General features: G+C 48.4%; 1 protein-coding gene across 3 annotated transcripts in view; it reads right to left on the reverse strand.

The window, feature by feature from the left end:
* LOC149326731 (putative cytochrome P450 12a4, mitochondrial) overlaps positions 1-20,819 on the reverse strand; it is an 81,620-nt gene that overhangs the window by 8,236 nt on the left and 52,565 nt on the right. For all 3 annotated transcript variants that reach the window (XM_089563970.1, XM_089563969.1, XM_089563971.1), the window contains 2 exons: positions 14,956-15,157; positions 7,246-7,408 (listed from right to left, as the gene is read on the reverse strand). In XM_089563970.1, the coding sequence (XP_089420096.1) occupies positions 7,246-7,408; positions 14,956-15,157 (365 nt within the window). The remainder of the gene's footprint in view (positions 1-7,245; positions 7,409-14,955; positions 15,158-20,819) is intronic.

The raw sequence follows: 20,819 nt of genomic DNA on the forward strand, positions 1-20,819 counted from the left end.
GACATCGAACCCCGCCTAGGCTCTGCAGACCTCTTCGCAGGGAGGCAGTCTTGAAGACTACGTGATTGGCTCCCTCCCAACTTCATATTCCAGAACCGGTTTATATCCTGAAAATAGTTTTTTGCATTGTCACCAGTACTACGAAAACAAGAGAACACAAGCGGCCAGTGCAGGACTGAACGGAAACTGTCCTGCACAATTTCTTGCGTTGATAACTATGTAACTATACCAAATATATGATTATTGGCGAAATATACAGATCGCTTTAAATAGATATTCTTAACAAATTTTTTTTATTTAGTACAAATGCCTAGCCTCATGTGCGGGGCTGTTCCAGGATTGGGCGAGTAAACGCTTAAAGAGACAAATACCGGGTTTTTCACCTAAGACGTTCTGCAATATTGCAAAGTAACCTTTTTGAGTTAAAAAAGCGCTTTTTTCCGCATAGAATTGCCACGGGTTAACCGCATCACAATACTGTTAAGGTGTTCTAGCTAGTAAGCTGGTCAACTAATATTTAATAGTTAATTTTGCAACGATTGCTGTTAGTCTTTTCATTTATCGAGATACGTGTAGCCCACCGTAAGAATACCGATATAAGCTTTTAGATTCTTGCAAATGCAGTTATCCTCGGCGCTGTGGCAGACGAAGGAACTCCTCCAGTGCACTCAATTCATATAAATAGGCAAAAATTTATTAGGCCACCGCGCCGAGTCTGTGTTTTGAAAATTAAAATTGTGGGAATCTGGCTTTCCGCCGTCGCCTTTGCGCGGCTGTGCCGGCCTACCGCGTCGTTTCTCCTCTTTCCCTTGCTCCCGCCTCAGGCGGTGGAGAGGCGGCTGGGTGACTAATCACTGTCATTTAGCCACAGCTCCGCCCCGGCTCCCCAAGGGCCTTTGCCATTGGCGCCTTTTGGCGGGATTTTCGGGACCCGTTTGACCGGCCGCGCACCGCGCGACCGTCCGAGCGGGGCCCAGAGAGAGAGAGATCCCTCCGAGACAGCGTAAGGTGCGTACGTTACTGTTTGTCCGTGCCGGCCTTTGCCGTTCGGACCAGTGCTTACTCGAGCTCGCCCGCACGTGTCCTCTGACCTGCAGCGGCTCGAGCCTGTCCAGCGGGGTCCAGCGACCTCTGACAGGCGTACCTTGCGTTGAATGCCCACTCTCTCTCGCAACCGGCCCAACGGTCGACACGAGAGAGAGATCACAGCACTGCCGCGGGGACATTCTCCTGCAGCGGCGTGCTAGCGGTGCGCATTACTCGAGTCGCTTCGTGCGCGCAGCGGAGCCTTGCTCCTCGCGCGCCCCCGGGACGGGGTGGCTATTGAGTGTGTGTGTATCAGCTGGAGGACGATGTGAATAAACGTCTCCTTTGTGAACTTGGAGGCCTATTTCTTTGCGGCGAATCGCTCTCCTCCCAGCGGAGGTTGAGTGCGCCGCATCGGTGTCCCAGTGGTGTGTGGTGACGGCTGATCGGGGCCCTTGGCTCGCGCGAAGCTCGAACCCGCGGTGGGTGGTGGCCTGTGTCCACGTAGAAACCCACAACTGGCGCCCAACGTGCTAAGTCATTGGCGCTTACGCCTTTGATGGCACATTAGCCGAGCAGGTCGCCTTGACGATCACGCTTGCGCACCGTGTCTACCACCCCCAGCGCGGCACTCGGCAGCTACATGTCGGCTCCCTACGGAGTTGTAGCGTCGTTTGATCCGCTGGCTGCTGTTCCTTCGAATAGCTAGACACCGTGGTTGGCCGCGGCCCCCATTGGGGTTTACGGTGACACAACCCAAAATGTTGACCACGTGGCTCCCATTGGAGCTGTATCGGAAGCACCCTGCGGTGCATCCGCTGGTCACATGCCTCAGCTGCGCAAGCTTTCCGTCCAGTGCGAAAGCAGTTCGTGTCACGCTGCCGCAACCGGCAGTTTCGAACAGCAGCAGCCGTGCCCCGCGAGCAGTCAATTCTGCTCTGGGAACGGCGAGGCGCTGGCCCGGTTCCCTGCGGAAACCGCGCCGCTCATCGAACTAGGAGCCTTGCCTCCCTCGTTCGTGCAGCCCGCCCAAGCCTCCACTGAGGCAGGGGTGCAGTGCGCTCAGTTGGCTGATGCGGCTCCGCGAGCCTGCGGGTCGGCTGGCGCGCTGGGCTCTCCTGATACAGCATTACGACTTTTCCGTGCAGTGTCGAAAGGGGAGCACAAACGTGGTAGCTGACGCGCTATCCCGTGCCCCACTCGCCAGCGGCGCCTTGATGCCTGTAGGCGGAGGGGGCGAAACAGCGGACGAGCCGCCGGGCGGCAAGGAGGGGGAACCCGCAAACGGGTTAACCCATTCCGCTAACCAGGCAAGCAGCGCTTCGCAAAGCGGACGAGAGGCAAAGCTCTTCGTGAGCGCCTCGGAAGTGCCGACGCGAACGGAAATTTTGGCTGCAAACCTGAGTGGGGACGAGACCATGCTCCCCTCTGGGATGACTGGAATCGTTTTCAGCCGTAAGAGCTACTGAAAGCCCAGCAAAATGACCTCTTTTGTCGCGAGGTGAGCGACGGTCTCAGGGAGACGGAGCGCCGTGACGCTACTTGTATTGTAGCGGGCGCAGGGGGGCAGAAGCCAGCGTGTGTCGCGGCGAACCCCGGGGAGTCATATTTGCTGGACCATGACGGGCTCGTGCTGAAATACATAGCCACCGATGACGAGTCCATCGACCCGTTCTAGGTGGTTATCCCCAAAAGTCTAAGAGGCGCACTTTTGCGATTCTCTCATGACGAACCACTGGCCGGTCATCTGAGTGACTCCAAAGTTTCTGCAAAACTGAGTCAATCGGTGACGTGGCCCGGCATGAAGCGTGACATTATCCGCTATTGCCGTTCCTGCCATGTCTGTCAAGCGGTGAAGTCACGGGGTGGCAAGCCGCCTGGAATGATGAAACCGATTGACAGTGTGCGTCCGTGGCAGATGGCCACCTGCGATTTGATGGGGCCTTTCCCCAGGAGCAAGCAGGGGTTCATTGACCTGAAGGCCTACGCGTCACGGTCTGATGAGCTTGCGCCGGTACCCATTGGTATCAAAGGCAAGTGTAAAGGCACAACTGGTGCTGCGGAACGCAAGCGTACGGAGCACCGGTACAATCTGAGGCGACGGTCACCGGTGTGATTGATGCCGGACGGCGGACTTTTCCGCAACCGAAGGCACGCAGCCTCAGCTAGCTGGCGAGCTTTCTTGTCAGGCCCTACCCAGGTGAAGCACGGTGTGTTATTTATTTTTTTTGTTTTTGCATCATGCTCAGTTCGAGCCTTGTGTGTTTATCTATTTATTTATTTGTTTTGCTTGAGTCAGTTTTCTAGCCACTTTCGTTTCCTGCTGGTACGTCTGTTTTCGTTCTAACGTACCGAGATGTACATAGGCAACATGCGTTTGTGTTGGCGTACAGTTTTTTTTTCCCAGACTTGTACATAGGCAAACTTCGGCCCGCTCGTGCTTGCTCTTATCTTCTAGAAGGAACAGATTGGATTAGGTGTCGTTTGTACAGCGCGCCTTTTCTCATTTCCGGCCCGACTGTGGGTGGTTGGCTCGTTAAGGAGCCGTGTGTCGCGGTGCGAGTTTTGTGCGGCCCGCATGAAGGGGAAGTTGGCGGGGCGTTTGGGGCGATGGGGGGGCGGAAAGTGCACCCTTTGACCCTCGCCGCGGCGCCTCTGGACGCTTCTGATGGGGGGGTCGTTGTCGCCGACCAGCGTCCGCGCACTTGCGGGTGTATGCGTGGTTGTGGCTGTGACTGTGTGCGCGCGTAACCATGAGCCAAGGCGACGCCTGTGAGTTGTGCCGTTGTGTCCTTCTGCGTGAGCGCGAGGATGAGAAGGACCCCTCGCTGTGGCCAAGGTCACACATCTGGACGCCGCCGAACGTCCTCGCCCGTTTCAGCCGGCGTGAAGGGGGTGCACTAACTTTCTTGTGCCCGAACGTGATGTCGTGTCCAAGGGCGCGAGGTCAGTGCTCTGCCGCGGCCCCGTCGTCATCAACGCACCCTACATCAACGGAAAGAAGACCGCCATAAGTCGTCGGCCCTCCCAACCTGTTCAACTTGAAGTCTGCGAGCGGTGAGTCGCCGACAGGCCCACTGGGCCGCGCCATCGAACTTTGAGGCTGACGTCCACCTGTAACATAGCTGTACAGTTCTATTCACATCTCCTTGTGAACCGTGTATATAATCTGCAAGCTGTTTTGATTTACTGAAGCGTATGCAAGTGTTGTTTGCCTTGTTTTCCTTTGTTTTCTTACGTTGTTCTGGCTGGAACTGAAGGGTAGCTAGTTTTGTTTTGTGTATTCATTTCTTTATTTTGGAACTGAAGTGTAGCTTTTTTTTTGTGTATTGATTTCTTTATTTTGGCCGCGTGCTTTGCCGATGGGTAGGAGGGCATTTAAGGAGAGGGGGATGTGGGAATCTGGCTTTCCGCCGTCGCCTTTGCGCGGCTGTGCCGGCCTACCGCGTCGTTTCTCCTCTTTCCCTTGCTCCCGCCTCAGGCGGTGGAGAGGCGGCTGGGTGACTAATCACTGTCATTTAGCCACAGCTCCGCCCCGGCTCCCCAAGGGCCTTTGCCATTGGCGCCTTTTGGCGGGATTTTCGGGACCCGTTTGACCGGCCGCGCACCGCGCGACCGTCCGAGCGGGGCCCAGAGAGAGAGAGATCCCTCCGAGACAGCGTAAGGTGCGTACGTTACTGTTTGTCCGTGCCGGCCTTTGCCGTTCGGACCAGTGCTTACTCGAGCTCGCCCGCACGTGTCCTCTGACCTGCAGCGGCTCGAGCCTGTCCAGCGGGGTCCAGCGACCTCTGACAGGCGTACCTTGCGTTGAATGCCCACTCTCTCTCGCAACCGGCCCAACGGTCGACACGAGAAAGAGATCACAGCACTGCCGCGGGGACATTCTCCTGCAGCGGCGTGCTAGCGGTGCGCATTACTCGAGTCGCTTCGTGCGCGCAGCGGAGCCTTGCTCCTCGCGCGCCCCCGGGACGGGGTGGCTATTGAGTGTGTGTGTATCAGCTGGAGGACGATGTGAATAAACGTCTCCTTTGTGAACTTGGAGGCCTATTTCTTTGCGGCGAATCGCTCTCCTCCCAGCGGAGGTTGAGTGCGCCGCATCGGTGTCCCAGTGGTGTGTGGTGACGGCTGATCGGGGCCCTTGGCTCGCGCGAAGCTCGAACCCGCGGTGGGTGGTGGCCTGTGTCCACGTAGAAACCCACAAAATAAAGCTCATATTAATATTCATTATGGCGGGCTGCTCGCCTCTCATTAAATAAGGAGACAAATAGTAATATTTAAAAGTCAAGTGCTCAATATTAGTGGCATAGCCTACATGTGCACAACTTAGCCGTATTCTAAGGTACTAAACTGCGTACAACGCTCTTCCAACTCAACCCAAAACACTTTTTTTTTATTGCAGTACACCTTAGGTGGAACGCGCTCTGTAAGAAGGAGGACTGCACATATAAAGAACCGCATAAGCTTTTAGGCGGTCATCTGGAATATAAAAAGCTAATATTAGTACCAAGGTTTTTGAGAGGTCAAGAAACATGTCAGTCTGACGGTGCTTATCGATCACAGATCGCAAGTCATGGGTGGATTCCCTTGCATCGGTGCAATAAATCAGTTGTGAGTGCACCGTTTGCCCGTGTCTTAAAGGGGCTGCGAAAGACTGCTTGGGGGGATACAGGCTATACTTCAGGTGGGTTCTTTATGTCACACAGATGCTGACTTAAAAAGAATTACAGGAATCGATGCACAGGCACGGGAGTTATTCAGTGGAGAAATTTCAAAATACAAGCAAACAAAACGCTGCCCTCAACTCGATTTTGGCGGGACTTCCCACTCCTATTTCGCTCTCCCAATGACGGCACCTGGCGCAACCAATCAAAACAGCCATCCAGAGCACGTCGCGGAAGTTTGTACTCCATGGTTGCCTGCTTCCTGTAACTCGTTTTTGCTGAGACTGGCAGCGTCGTTTCCATGCCAGAGCGCCCCTTGTGGTGTATATTTATTTTAGTTGCTTTGCAGGGCTTTTATCGAAGACAAACAAGTTGTTTTTGTTGATCTAATATAAAACGCAGACAGGTGACAAAATGTGTCTCTATTTATTCACACAATTTGCAGTATATTTACTGTTTGTCCGATCATCAAGCTCGCGCCAGGTGATGTCATATCCGCTGCTAAAAACCCGCCACTGTGTGGCGACACCATCAGTGCCACGAAGTTGTTTTTGGGAGGACATTAATATATTAAAAAACGGAATATACGCGGTATTACCGACGCTAATAGCACCATTATAACTCACTTTATGCAATCAACAGGCAAAAGAGTTAACTAAGATTGTGTTTCTAGGCCCCTTTAAGTGTGTTTTTTGTGCGCTCCAGTTATATCTGAGATACTTCCTCAATAGCAGGGTATTTTGCCCAGAATATTTATTTATTTGTCTATTCATTAATTCAAATACCCGAAGAGCCTGTGCGGGCAATGCATTATGGAGAGAACAACATTGAAAGTAAAAATCAACAGAAAATTGGAATAAGTCAAAGGACGTAGAATCCCATTTCAGCCAAATGATTGTTAATCCCAGGAAGGTGTATACCCACGCTAATTTTAAACCAGAATGGCAACCACTCTTCGTGATGTGCCCAGTGCCCTGTTGCCTGCATGTGGACTGTTTTGAATTGGATTTCATACTGGTTTCTAAAGTCTCTAAGGGGGAAATGTGGCCACCTCGTACTTCGCGTCGCACCGATCATGTCTGCAAAGTTAACCCTATCTTCGCCTTTAACCTTGTCAATAAAAGAATGGAATGAGTTGCCCTCCAGTAGCGCTGGTATCGGTCAGCGCGAAACGAAGTTAGTCTATTTGCGCCGCCAGTTCGAATCCCACTAGAGGTTGTAAATATGGGAAGCTGTTTTTTGCTCCGTCTGATTTGGAGAGAAAGTTCCAAGTGTTTTGATTTAGTTCGGTGCTATGTTTTTCTCCAGGCTGGTGTTCTGGTTCTTCTCCAGGCTCGGCTTCATGTTCTACTTCAGTTTTGACGATGTTGGCCCGAGTACGCCGAGAATGGGAGAAGGAGGAGGAGGAGGAGGAGGAGAGACTTTAATGAATACAGGAGAGGTCTGTCTAAGATAATAGAATATAATATCAAAGCCCCGGCTCCTGCCACGCTGTATTCTGGACAGTCCGGTACGCATTAAAACGCTGGGAAGTTTCATAAAACAAGGGGTTATTTACCGTGTCAGTGCCGCCAACCACGAAGTCGTGCAGGAAGGTGAACATCTCCTTGAAGTCCATTTTCTGCTCGTTGTAAAGGTGCTGCAGAATGGTGCAGTTCTGACTTTGCTCTCCTTTGGAGCGAGCGGCCTCCGCTGCTTCTCGTATCATGTGGAACAAGCGTCTGTAAGAGTTTTGCATCGTGTGCATCGGAAATATTATTCACTGTCAGCTGAGCGTGAAAAGAAAAACAGGGCTGACGTTGTGTGGCGATTATTAATACATGGCAGTTCCAAGGAAGTAAAACTGACTGGCTGCCTAGAAGACTGCTGTAATTATTACGATTGCTTATTCTGTACAGTGACTTTTTCCCTCCTTTTGTTGCCTGCAGACCTCTGTTATTTACTGTTGCTCGTTTAACATTTCATCTTAATATTGATTTCCTTTTATTGTCGTGAACATGTCGCCATATTAACTGCATGCCATGTGAATAAAGTGTCACTCATAATACAACTGCGCAAAGAAGACAGGACCACAAAAAGAGGAACACGAACACAGAGAGCAGACTTCCAACTAGTTTTATTGTGTAAGAATAAGTCTTATAAGGGTCTTTAACATTATAAAAAACAAGAAATAAACCCAAATAAACTGAGCACGAGGCAGCGGCACACAATAATGTAAGATGGTAACAATGCCACGTGTGCATTGAGCCCGATAGATAGCCCGGACGTGCCCATCCAGGAATTCGATCTCTTTCCTCGATATAGACAAAGAGGGCGTCCTGACGCAGTTGTCACCCTTTTTGGCTATGTACAAAGCCTCTTCCTCCCTTGCTTCCCTCTTCGGTTTTGTGTTTGCCTTCGATAGGAATTTTTTTCAGAAAACACGTGCAGCTAATGCTTTCCCAGCTTTTGTAGTGTAGGGGAACATTACTGCCCGTGACGGTGCGCATGGATCGCTTATGTTCTGGAGCGCGCTCAATAAAACAGCGGCCAGTTTGGCCTATATGTAGGACAGGCCGCACGACAGAGGGATATATTCAGAGTCCAACTTCCTCGCCGAATACTGCGAGTGCGGCGACCACCGAACAGCCGTCGAGGAGGAGAGCGTCTTGGCCGTGGAGCCAATTGAACCTGTTCAAGAGGCGACATGTGGAGTCATGGCACATTAGGCTCACAAGGGCGGCGAGGAATAGGACTCCAGGAACGCTCCCCTCCGCGTACGTGAGTGGACTGCGCCACGTGCTAACGAAGGGAGAGCGAAGGCAGCACCCCGCTGCTGCTGGCACACTTTAGTCGCCCCTGAGAAGGGACCGAGTTGATCCCGAAACGTTGGTCAGGAATAAGAATATTGGTTGGCGTCAGTTTTCGCTCAACTATCTCAAGAACCTAACCAGGTGGACTTCCGCCGAAGATGTTTTCGTTCAAATCGACGGTGGGATCTCGTAGAACTCTTCAGAAAGGCGTTTAGCAAACTCGCACCGATGGTTTATCTTGCACTGGTTGGAATCCCTTCTTTATTTGTTCAGTGGGGGGGGGGGGGGGGAAACATTTTTGAGTCTGCAGGGTGCTGAAAAAACGACACGAATGTCACACCGTCCTGCAACCTTCTTAATGTTGTGGGACAGACACTGATAATACGGCATGACAAAAGGTGATTTTCGGTCTGTGCGTTCCTGCTTTCGTTCTGTAGCTTAGAGCTTTTTAAGAGGGCTTTCGCATGAATCGCGAATTAGGAGGCGCAGGTACCCAACACAGAGCAGACGACTTGACAGTGAAAACTTGAAGAAACCGCGTGTGCATAGGACTTCTGTGGGGCAGAGAGGCAACCAGACATGATAATGCCACGTTTACAAGCTTGGAATGTGCTCTCTTGTAAGGTAAGAGACATTTCTTGTACCTAGGATTACGCCACCAACAAACGTGGGTACCGGTGAACTGTAGTTTAAGATCTAAAAACTGAATGTAGTTTTACCTTGTCAATTCACAGGTAAAAATTGAAAGCTTGCCCTCTGAGGAGAAGGTGTTACGGATATTATTAACAGTATTGTCAAGGCCATTGGTAAAAGATGTATTTAAATCACTAAAAAGTCGTCTACATAGCGCTACACACGCAGCACTGGAAACTTAAACAGGTCTTTTGGCTAAGCGTCTATCCAAAGAGGCCATGAAATTGTCACAAAGTACCGGAGGGACGGAAGAACCAATACAAATACCGGATTTCTGAGCAAAAAACTGCCCGTCGTGATAAGTGGCTGTAGACCTTAGGTAAAATTGCAATATCTCCAAAAAATGCTCCGTACTAATGCCAGCTGTATTTTGAAAAGTTACTTCGCCATGTTCATCGGTGCTTTCCCTGATAGCCTTAAACAGACCCTCGGGGGGAATTGAATAAAAAAAACTGTTCCGTTCCTTTTATAGTGTTTATTCCATTGTCCAGGTACGTCCACGTGGTTATTTCCCGGTTCGCATCGCTGCGGTGCCAGACATCTGTTATGTTCGTCAAATGTTTAGGGGAATCCCCCAAGGTGGAGTAGATTTGTAATAAGGGAGTAATTACTCATTGACATCCACCCAAGCGCAGCCATACGGCTACAAAGGAAAGCTATAAGCTTTGTAGCCGTATGGCTGCGCTTAGGTGGATGTCAATAAGTAATTACTCCCTTATTACAAATCTACTCCACCTTGGGGGATTCCCCTAAACATTTGACCAACACTGTTCCCACTTCGAGTTATTGATCAATTCGCTCTCGCCCTACCATAAGCTTGCCGTCCCGGTTAGCTCCGTTGGTAGAGCGACTGCTCCGGTGAAGCGGTGGTCCTGGGTTCGAACCCCGGACCAGGGCGAATTTGTCTTTAACTGCGAAGTTGCTGAGAAAGCTGTATAGCTTTCCTTTGTAGCCGTAAGGCTGCGCTCGGGTGGATGTCAATGAGTAATTACTCCCTTATTACTTATCTGTTATGTTCGCAGGACGAAACCAAGACATTCTTAAATGCTCCGGTTCATGCATATACACTTCTATGGCGCTCATACCTGCTGCTGACTGGGGCACGTTTTCCTTATCTCGGGTGTTCTGCGTTTGGTTTAAATTTATCGCGATTGAATTCAGCGACCATTTCAAACACGCAAAGTTTATAAACAGAGAGTCTTCGTGTGCCTGATGTTTGTTATCCTGTAATTTCGTGTGAATAGAGCCGGCACGCAGAATAAGTTCTAAGAACTCCATTTTCGCAAGCTGAAATCTAAAGATCCTTTCAAGGTGAGCAGTTAGGACTAAGATATTTAATCGCGACGCCAAGACTAGCGTGGGGACAGCATAGGGTTCTTGGTGGGTACTGAAGAATTGTTCTTTGCAGTGCCATACGATGAACCCCTTCATTCAGTTAGTGAGAGCACTGACGTGTAGAAGTGCAGCCTCTCAGACCGGTTGTGGTAGGTAAGTTGAGGCTATCTTGGAATTACGTGTTTTCTATGAACTATACCAACATTAGCTTTCAGCCTAAATAGTATGTCAAATATGGGACATTTGTATCGGTTCTTGTGTAGCACCTTTCTTGGGTGAAATCTTCTTGACAAAATTTAACAGCGAGGTTACTCAGAATGTCAGAAATTATTGTGTGGTTCATGTTTTAGTCTGATATACTTTTTTCTGGTCCTTTTACAACTAAGGAAAGACAGTGTTGCTATTACTGTTCTGACGGTACTAAAGTGGTTTTTTCGCTCTTTCCAAGTCCTAGAATATTACCTTGGAATTCATGCATAATGACTTGTTACAGTTTATATATTTAAGAATGTCTTTTAACATGACACGCTAAAAATGTTGGGCCTACAGGCCACGCTGTAACAAACGTCCTTTAGCATTTTTCTTGACAGAAGAGTGGCACTGCTTCTTGGTGGCCTAGATCGACGTTTCCAAGTCGCTTTCACACAAAGTTTAATCGAGTTTTGGCCTTCAGAAATGCTGGCTATCCTGCTTTGGTGCTATGGTGCTACGCTCGAGCGGTTATGAGAACATGCTGATTTTTTTTCATACAGCCAACTCTAGGAACCTGCCTGAGCACTACATGCCGGAAATGTTGCCCGGTTTTTGAAGAACTAAACTTCTTGGTCTTTATAAGTTACCACTCAGCCACGGAAATTCTTAGACGTCATTCATTCATAAGATTGGAGCTGATAAGTGCGTCAGTGGCGCAACGGTTTTTCTGCTCCGAAGAGAATCTGTTGCTCAATGCTAAGTAACATCTTTGGCTTCACTGTTATAAGGTGGCAGCCTTCCCTCTTTTTCTAAGTTATTACGATCGTTTTTTAGCCCAAAATATCTCGGTTCAGTATACCTTGGTCCAAAGATCTGCTTTTATTATTTCAGTTATCTCCCCGCCTGTTGAATCGATAGATAGCTAGGCATGCGCATTAGCTTCCTCGAGCTTGCATTTTCGGTTCCTGTTGTTTTAGTCGTAAGTTAGCGGTCGTCCTGTGTGCCTTTCTTGACCTTGTTGACCTTTCTTGACCTTGAGTGCATTCGAAATGCACTCGGCGCATGCGGCAAGATAAGGTACCGCCCATGCCTATCTGTGAAACGTTGCCGGAATAAAACAGAGATTAGCTATTTCGTTGCCATCGATGCTACATACTACTGCCCAGTACATACTTAGCGTGTGGCTAGCCGTCCACTGTTCAGCGCATCAAGGGCATGCATGTTAAGCGCTTTGGCTTTTAACGCGGGCACAAGACGAGGTGTCTAGTGATGGGCACAACGAGATGCGTCAAAAGAACGGGTCAACTACGTAGTCAACAAAACGAAGGAACGCCAAGCCGGAGTTATTTTATCGTTAATCAAGGTGCCGGTTGCTACACGAGGAACAGGTATCAACAGCGTGCGAAAATGGGCCGCTGAGAGAAAAGTCAATTCGTGGCGCCTGAAAAAACTCGGGGACTTTATCTGCTCACTACTAACGCCACTGGGTCCCAACATGCATATCTCGTACCATGCCCTCGACACAATCTTGTGCCTGTGCCTGGTGTTCGCTTTTCTGGCAATCTGCACGAACGGATGTGGAATATGCTTTGTTTCAGGGACCGCTGCACATGGATCGACCGTTGTGAGCGTGGGCTGGTTTCACAAATATTCCTGTTTGTTTGTTTTTGTAAGGGCATATTTTTCTTTTACTGTGCTTTGTGTTTTCAAGGATTCTTCACTGTTTCCCGGTCCGACTCGTGTCATGAGAGGATATGTGAGCACTGTGATGGCATCAGGCAGCCATGACGCTCTTGGTGGCACAAGCTGTACGAGAGAACAAAACGTTGGTATGGATGCGGGTGTGCTAAGAGCTGGTTTGCAAAACGCCCGAGCACATCATGTGTTCACTTCAGGTATCCGCCATGTACATCGTATACAGAGGCGCCCCTAAAAGCAGTCTGGCGGCTGCTTTCGAAAGTCTGCTCAGAAAAGAGTGGTCGACTTTGGTATTGGACTATAAAGAAGCCGAAATTTTTGACTGAAGATTTTTTTTTCCAATCTCCTGCCGCATGCTTCTGTTGTAGTAGCAACAAGGTATAAACGCTTTACCATTTTCATAATGTTGCTGCCATTTAAGAAAATATAATTCATTGAATGCGATGAGACAAACCAGAGCGCCTACCGTTCCGAGTCAAGTGATGAAAACGGTTTAAGAACGCCTGCTTGACTTTCAGTGCATGAGCCGGCGACAAATGCATCCAATACTAGCCGTCTGTTCCTTCACCGCTCATGGGGCGTCGTCGGCAAAGGGACGGAGGGAAAGCAGCGCTATCTTAGTGGCTCCCCTACCCTCAAGACTCCCAAAAGAACCATAAATTCTCTCTGCAGGAGCAACGCCGTAGCGTACTCTTTCTGTAGCAGCCATAGGAAAGTATAAGCAGAATAACCCAGCGCGAAAGAACAAGGACACGAAAGAGGACATACCACAAAGGACGGGCTCTGTCCTGTGCCGCGTCTTCTTTTGCGCCCTCGCTCCTTCGAGCTGGGTTAATTAGTTAACAAAAAGGAACCAACTATCCGAGTCAAATATCCGGATTGAACGTAGCGAGCACTCGAAGGACTTTGTTTTTCAACACAGAGCTACCTTGGAGTCTGATCACTATCACTGTCACCAACAATGAATCCTTCCGAGGGCCATCGACCTCCGTTTTGGGCCAGGCCGCAGCTAACGAGCAACTGCAAGCCCGAGGTGTCTCTGTTGCAACCCTAGCGTGCAACAATACAAACAGCGCCGAAATAGGCTCCATCTCGGCTACTATTACCAGGGTAATCAATGGTTAGACGAAAACTCGTCTGGTCAGGCACTGAATTAAAGGGAAAAAAAACACGGTCACTGCAAACACGGTCAAACACGGATTCTGGTACGGGCTACTTGGTCACGGAGCCAGACAAGGAATCGTCGCGACTTATATACGCAACACGATTCCTTGTCCCACTCAGTGATCAAGGAAGCCGTAAGAAGCTCCGAAACGTCTAGAAGTTCTTGACTTGGCCAGTGACCGTGTTCTTTTTCCTTCATTACCAGGGTGCAGGATGAAGGCACTAAAGTGTTATGCGTGGATCGGCGTCTTTGATGTCCATCGTCATGAGGGAAGAAAACGCGACCCTCATTAACCGCGGCAACTCCCGCTCGCCGCCCATTGAGCGGTGCACAGAAAACTGAGATAACCACTGCAATTTTAGTCTAAAAATGACCACTGCGATTGCGCCATTCGATAGTTGGCATATCAAAAGCAGCTACTGTTCATTGCTACTTGCATATGAGAACTTAACTGACACTACACTTCGAGCACAGAATAAACCTCGTCAAAGTGCTCCAAAGTGAGCCGTAGTCGAGCGCGGCTCATTCCTTCTGCTGCGGAAAAACGATGCTCTGCATACTTTGCACTAGTCTTCACTTGTAGGCGTTGTGTCCTCCGTGGTCTCAAAAGGTCGCCATAAGCACCAGCAACGACTCTGTGAAGTTTTAGCGTGCCTAATGTTGGCCTTGTATTAATGAGACCGCGATAAGATTCCAGCCCCCCCCCACACCAGACATTGCCTTAGAGGAAACAGTATGAAGTTCTTGATAGTCTGCCTCAAGCTCAAGGCCACAGAGGTAAAAAAGGTGCACTTCTCACAGAGCCATTTCATAACGTGTTCACTAAACTAATCTAGCAAGCTTAGTTTCTCAGTAGCCCGAAGCCTCCATAACCTAATTGTTTTCATCATAAATCGTACCTCGCACAGAGCTATTTCATAACATGGTTCACTAAAGTAATGTAGCAAACTTAGTTGCTGGATTACCAAAGCTTGTTTCTTTCTTTAGTAACCACAATGAGAAAAAATCTGCTTCAGTCGGTTTTGGAACGCCATTGCCGATAAATAAGAGCTAAAACGTACAGGCTTCAGTATGTAGACAAAAATTGATAACGTCAATTTTCGTTTTCGCCAAACTTTCACAAGGGCTGTAAAAAAGCTATCATAAGCTGTACGGAGGGCATGTGGCTTTGCAGTGTAGGAGTATGCATGAAGAATTTTTCACTGTGTCTAGGGAAATTCCATGCATTCAGAAAGAGGCAGTCTTGCGCTACCCGTTATATAGCTTTGCTGAGATCGTGTGTTTAGCTAAAAATTATTACATACTGCCACCAAGGCACGTTCACATATAGTTACGCAAAGCAAAGCTGGTGAACAAATTAAGCTCAATATCGAAAAGTAAAACTAATACTTACGGAACGAGGTAGTCGCCAGCGCGCTCAAAGCTACGTATTGTGGGTGTCGAGAAGTATCTGTAGTAAGGGAAATGGGCCACCAGCTTGTCCATGTCTGAAAACAGGGTGCACACCCCGTGCTTGATCCTCGCCGCATCAGAGTCCGGGGGCAGCGGGTTTTCCAGCAGTCCCAGCCGCTTGTCCAGAGAGACCAGCATCACCGCTGAAGGAAAAGATGAGGCCGCCATCAGGAAACATAAGACAACATGGAAACTGAATTAGCGCTTGCATAATTTTACAGGGCAACTTTTCTCTGGCATGCAAAACACTTTTTTAACACTATGTGGGTGCCAACCTTGAGTGTTGAAACATTGACTTGGGCCCTAATCCGCGCACTCTGACGTCATAACCATTTCGACCAACCGAAAAGCGTGACACTTCTGCTGACAACCTTCTGCGGACAACAATGAGGCATTAAAGGCTTTCGCTTTAAAATAAAAACTGAAGGAACTGCATGAAATAGCCAGAAGCAAATGTCCCCTTACTAGGCACCCACGATAGGCGGCTCACCGGAAACAATTCTTTTCACGTTGAGCATTCCGGTAGTTCTATCCAATTAATATCGGCTTGCGTAGCGGCGATTCCTTTGGACAGCAGTACGGAAGAGGTACGATGGTTTCCAGCCCTCACAAAATTAAAAACAATAAAGAAAAATTAATGCTATAATCTGTGCAACTCCTAGATTATTCCACTGCAGGGATGCATGCGGGCTGACCAATTTTCAGAAGGGTATATGCTTGGGCTTGTTGGTTCATATTTGAAACGTAAAAAACGTAGCGCAAAGAGACGAGGACACAGAAAGAACGACAAAACACGGCACTAACTTCCAACAATGGTTTATTTCAGAAAGAAAAGTGGTTTTATATCGACATCACGACCAACACGCCATCAACCCATGTGCTAGCAAAGCGTATCAGCCAGAGCTCGCATATCTGGCTGATACGCTTTGCTAGCACATGGTTTGATGGCGTGTTGGTCGTGATGTCGATACACAACTACTTTTCTTTCTGAAATAAACCATTGTTGGAAGTTAGCGCCGTGTGTTGTCGTTCTTTCTGTGTCCTCGTCTCTTTGCGCTACGTTTTTATGCGAAACATACTACTTTAGCTACCACTTCAGCCCTTCACCGTGGTTATGCGCCTCCAAATCACGTGATACATGACGTCACACCACGTGACACGATGACGTCACGACAGTAGAGAAACGGGGGCCCACCTCGCGCCGTCGCTGTGGTTGTGCGCCTCCAAATTACGTGACACGATGATGCCACACCACGTGACACGATGACGTCACGACAGTGGAGAAACGGGTGGCCACCTAGCGCCGTCGCTGTGGTTGTGCGCCTCCAAATCACGTGATACATGACGTCACACCACGTGACACGATGACGTCACGACAGCGAAGAAACGGGGGCCCACCTCGCGCCGTCGCTGTGGTTGTGCGCCTCCAAATTACGCGACACGATGATGCTTCGCATTCTCCAGGCTTAACCAAGTTAAGCCTCAGCCATTTTTTACGTGACCAATTTTATTCAGGAAACTTATTTTTAGTCACGCGTGTGCTCTGTGCTGTCCCTCAGGACAGCCAGTAACGGCCTGTGGTAACTGAAGAATGATGCATACTCCCGACATAGCGGATTTTCGCCACCTCGTGAACAAGTGGCGCCGTCTGGCGCAACCACTGCGATTCTTGTTTAAACGGCGGTGTACTGCACGGCAGCGGCAATCCTTGGCACCGGGGCGCACACGCAAGGAACTCTTTTAGGCAAACAATCTTCTGCCTTCGCATTGTCGTTATTGTAGGCAGTAATTAAAAAAAACGTTCGCTGTTAGCCCTGCTTCACTTGACGATATTTGAAGTAATAGTTACAACAACAACACACAGGAACATTTGAAACTCCTCTGAGCCTCACTAGGGCACCTATGGATGTCGTGTAGCCTTGGTGTTTTGGCGCATGTGGGCACCAATTGCATTGCTGTCCACATGCGCCAGAACACTTGAACATATTATATTCAAACATATTTCGGTCTTTCTGAATGACAACAACATAATTGATTCCAGGCAGCATGGGTTTCGAAAGGGATTATCTACAACAACGCAGGTTCTCAAACCATTCACGAATTCGCAGCAATTTTAGACAAGCAGGGTCAAATTGATATGATATTAATAGATTTCGAAAAGGAATTTGACCGCGTGTCTCATTCTAAACTACTTTTAAAGCTACAGCCAATATTTAAAAATGATCTGCTGCTTGCATGGATTTCTGCATATTTGTCATCACGGCGACAGAGTGTGTTTATTGATGGTGTGCGCTCTGACTCAGCACCGGTACAGTCGGGCATTCCACAGGGATCCGTCCTTGGGCCCCTTTTCTTTCTTATCTTCGTCAATGACATAATACAAGTAGTGAACGTGAAAATAAGGTTATTTGCAGATGACTGCATACTATATCAAGAAATCAATAACTGCAGTGACCAGGTTTGTTTGAATTCATCATTGGCCAGCGTGGAAGCATGGTGCGCCACATGGCAAATGACTATGAGTGCAAAGAAAACGGTCGCTATGTCAGTCACGCGAAAACGAAACCCTTTAAAATTTTCTTACAGCATTGGCGGTAATATTCTGTCTACAGTCAGCAGCTACAAATACTTGGGTCTCGTAATTACATCTGACCTCAGATGGAACGAGCATATATCATATATTTCAAAAAAATCAATGCGCAAGCTTGGCTACTTGAGGAGGTCGCTTCGACAATCAACACAAGAAATCCGTCTTTTAGTGTACAAAACGTACATTACACCAATTCTTGAGTACGCCTCAGTAGTATGGGACCCGTATACCCAGAAAAACATAACACAGTTAGAAAGCATTCAAAGAAAATCGGTTAGATTTATATTCAACTGTTATAGCTGGCAAGTATCTCCGACGGTTCTTCTAAACAATGCAAACTTAGAGCCATTAAAATTGAGACAGTATAGGGACAGACTGAAATATATGTACCTACTATATCATGATATGCTGGGAATAGATAAGGATGTGTACATTAATTCAGTTTCTAAGCGCCCAACACGATCTAATCATTACAAAAAATTAAAAGAATTTTCTTGCAGGACTAACGTGTTTAAAAACTCGTTTTTTCCAGGGACAGTAAGTGAGTGGAATGCGCTCACCTCGAGTACAGTGGAATGCCCGACGGTCCAGTCATTCTGCGGCATGCTTAAAAGTATTGAAGCAAAATAGAATTACCATCGTGTCGTTATGCGCAATGCCTTGAGTGCCTCATATGCATGATTGTTTTCATTGTTTGTACATTTCGTTTCTTGCTCAAGTGACTGAGCATGCGTGGTTGTGCCATGCTGCTGTGTTGGTTGGTTGGTTTATGGGGTTTAGCGTCCCAAAGCGACTAAGGCTATGAGAGACGCCGTAGTGGAGGGCTCCGGAAATTTCGACCACCTGGGGTTCTTTAACGTGCACTGACATCGCACAGTACACGGGCCTCGAATTTCTCCTCCAAAGAAATTCAACCGCCGCGGCCGGGATCGAACCCGCGTCTTTCGGGCCAGCAGCCGAGCACCATAGCCACTGAGCCACCGCGGCGGCCCCCCATGCTGCTGTGTACACGCCTTGTTGTTTTTGTCGCGCTTTACTTTTCGTTACTATTATTACTGCTGGATTTCGTCTCTTCTTCTCACTTAAATTCTTGCGTTTTTTTTTTTGGTTTTTTTGGGTGTTGTTATGTTAGTTTTCTGATGTATTATTGATATGCCCACTCCTTCCTAAGTCCTCAAACTGAGGCCGGCAGTATCCTGTAAATAAATAAATAAACTGTGAGGGGCACTGGGATTTGAAAATGTAGCCCTCAAATGTATTCCTTCATCTGTTTCTTACGAAAACATACCGAACCGAAAGCGTAATTGTCTTCTGGCTAACTTGCATTCTTGGTAATGCTGCATTGCCCTTACCTTGTCAAATAAGCAACACAAGAAGCGTCGCACTTCGATTACTTCAAACAAGGTCATCCAAAGTATAATGGGCGACATCTTCAATCTGCCTAGTAGTTTTACAAGTCGTTTCCTTAATAGTGGAAAAAATGGAATGAAACTGGCAGTTCAGGGAAAAATAAATTTCGAAGCACAAAACCTGCTTTATCACAAAGAGCCTGACTCCTGCGCTTCCGTGCTGTGCCTTTTACCAGTTTTTATTTGCATTGAGTTAAAATATGTTGTCTGTAGATAGATGCGAAACTTAAGACCGAATCATTGAATGCCGCAGAGTGAGCGCAGCTATTAATCCGAAATCATTGCTCATCGATAACGAAACCAAATGTTCGGAAAAATTAGAGTCCAAGGACGCACATGAGGCGAAGAAAAATAAATTTTCTTCCGAAGGTGTGTGGAACTGAAACCATGACTTTCAGATTGCGAAGCGAACGCGCAACACATAGGCCGAAAAAACTATTGTTTTCTTTATTGCCTTCACAAAACAAAATACAGGTTGTACGAATCGGAAAGATGATCCGGTTTACAGACGACTGGTCTCACTGCAAATGATTCAAGGTTGTCCCTTTCTGCAGTGCACTTATCCACTCCGGTGCGCATGTCTGAGTTTTCGAAACCTATACGATTCGCGCAGCGTGGTGACGAGTAGCGTCCGGCTCGAAATAAATAGGCCACAAAGCCGCGTTGCTTCTCGGTGAACAAACGTAAACCTAATACGAGGTCTGTTAGAAAAGTATCCAACCTTATTTTTTTTGCGAACACCTGATGAATAGAAAACAAGCGCGCTTGCACCAGCAGACCTTGAACCGTCGTGCGCATGCACGAATTTTTTCCCGCCTGCCGATAGCGTCAGTCGCTGGGAGGGAGCGTTTGAGTGAGGTAGTGGGTAGTGCTCTCGTCGGTTTTTTAGTGCAAGCAAAATGGCGGTGCGACAGGAGCAGCGCTAATGCATCAAATTATGCCAGAAACGGGGCGACAGCCAAGTGGAAACCATTCGGAATATTTAGACGGTTTTCGGTGATGATGCTTAGAGCAGCACACAAATTAAGCAATAGTACAACTGGTTTAAAGATGGCCGCACATCGGAGGAGAGCGAGCCACGCTCCGGTCGGCCATCAACATGCCGAAATGGCCAGGTCATTGCCGAAGTGAACGCTCTGGTGATACGGGACCGTCGTGCGACTATTCGAGAAATTGCGGAAGAGGTGGACATCAGTAGTTTTTCTGCACATTCCATTATCACCGAAGATTTGGCCATGAAGAGAGTTGCGGCGAAATTCGCGCCGAAGCTGCTCACGGTGCAGCAAAAGTAGCTTCGCGTTGAAGTCTCACAGGACACGCTGGATTCCACAAACAGTGACCCCGACTTCATCAACACCATAGTCACTGAAGACGAGTCTTGGGTGTACGGGTACGACCCGGAAACCAGATCCCAGTCGTCACAGTAGAAGCATTCCACGTCCCCAAGACCAAAGAAGGCCTGCCAAATGCTCAGCAACGTCAAATTGATGCTGACTGCTTTCTTGGACTCTCGCTGTGTGGCACACCACGAGTACGCACGCACCAGGATCAAACAATGACTAAAGAGTACTACAGGGATGTCCTCCGTCGCACGTGATGCTGTGCGGCGCAAGAGACCGGAGTTGTGGTCAACAGGAAATTGGCGCATTTATCACGACAATGCTCCTGAACATTCTTCGCACTTGATTAAGACTTTTTTGGCGGAAAACCAGACCCCTGCAGTTCAACAGGCTTCTTACTCTCTTGATATGGCCCCCTGCGACTTCTGGTTGTTTCCCAAAATCAAGAGGTCATTGAAAGGAGCGC

This window comes from Amblyomma mixtum, chromosome 10, assembly GCF_055824585.1.
Source record: "Amblyomma mixtum isolate Tamu chromosome 10, ASM5582458v1, whole genome shotgun sequence".
Classification (NCBI taxonomy): domain Eukaryota; kingdom Metazoa; phylum Arthropoda; class Arachnida; order Ixodida; family Ixodidae; genus Amblyomma; species Amblyomma mixtum.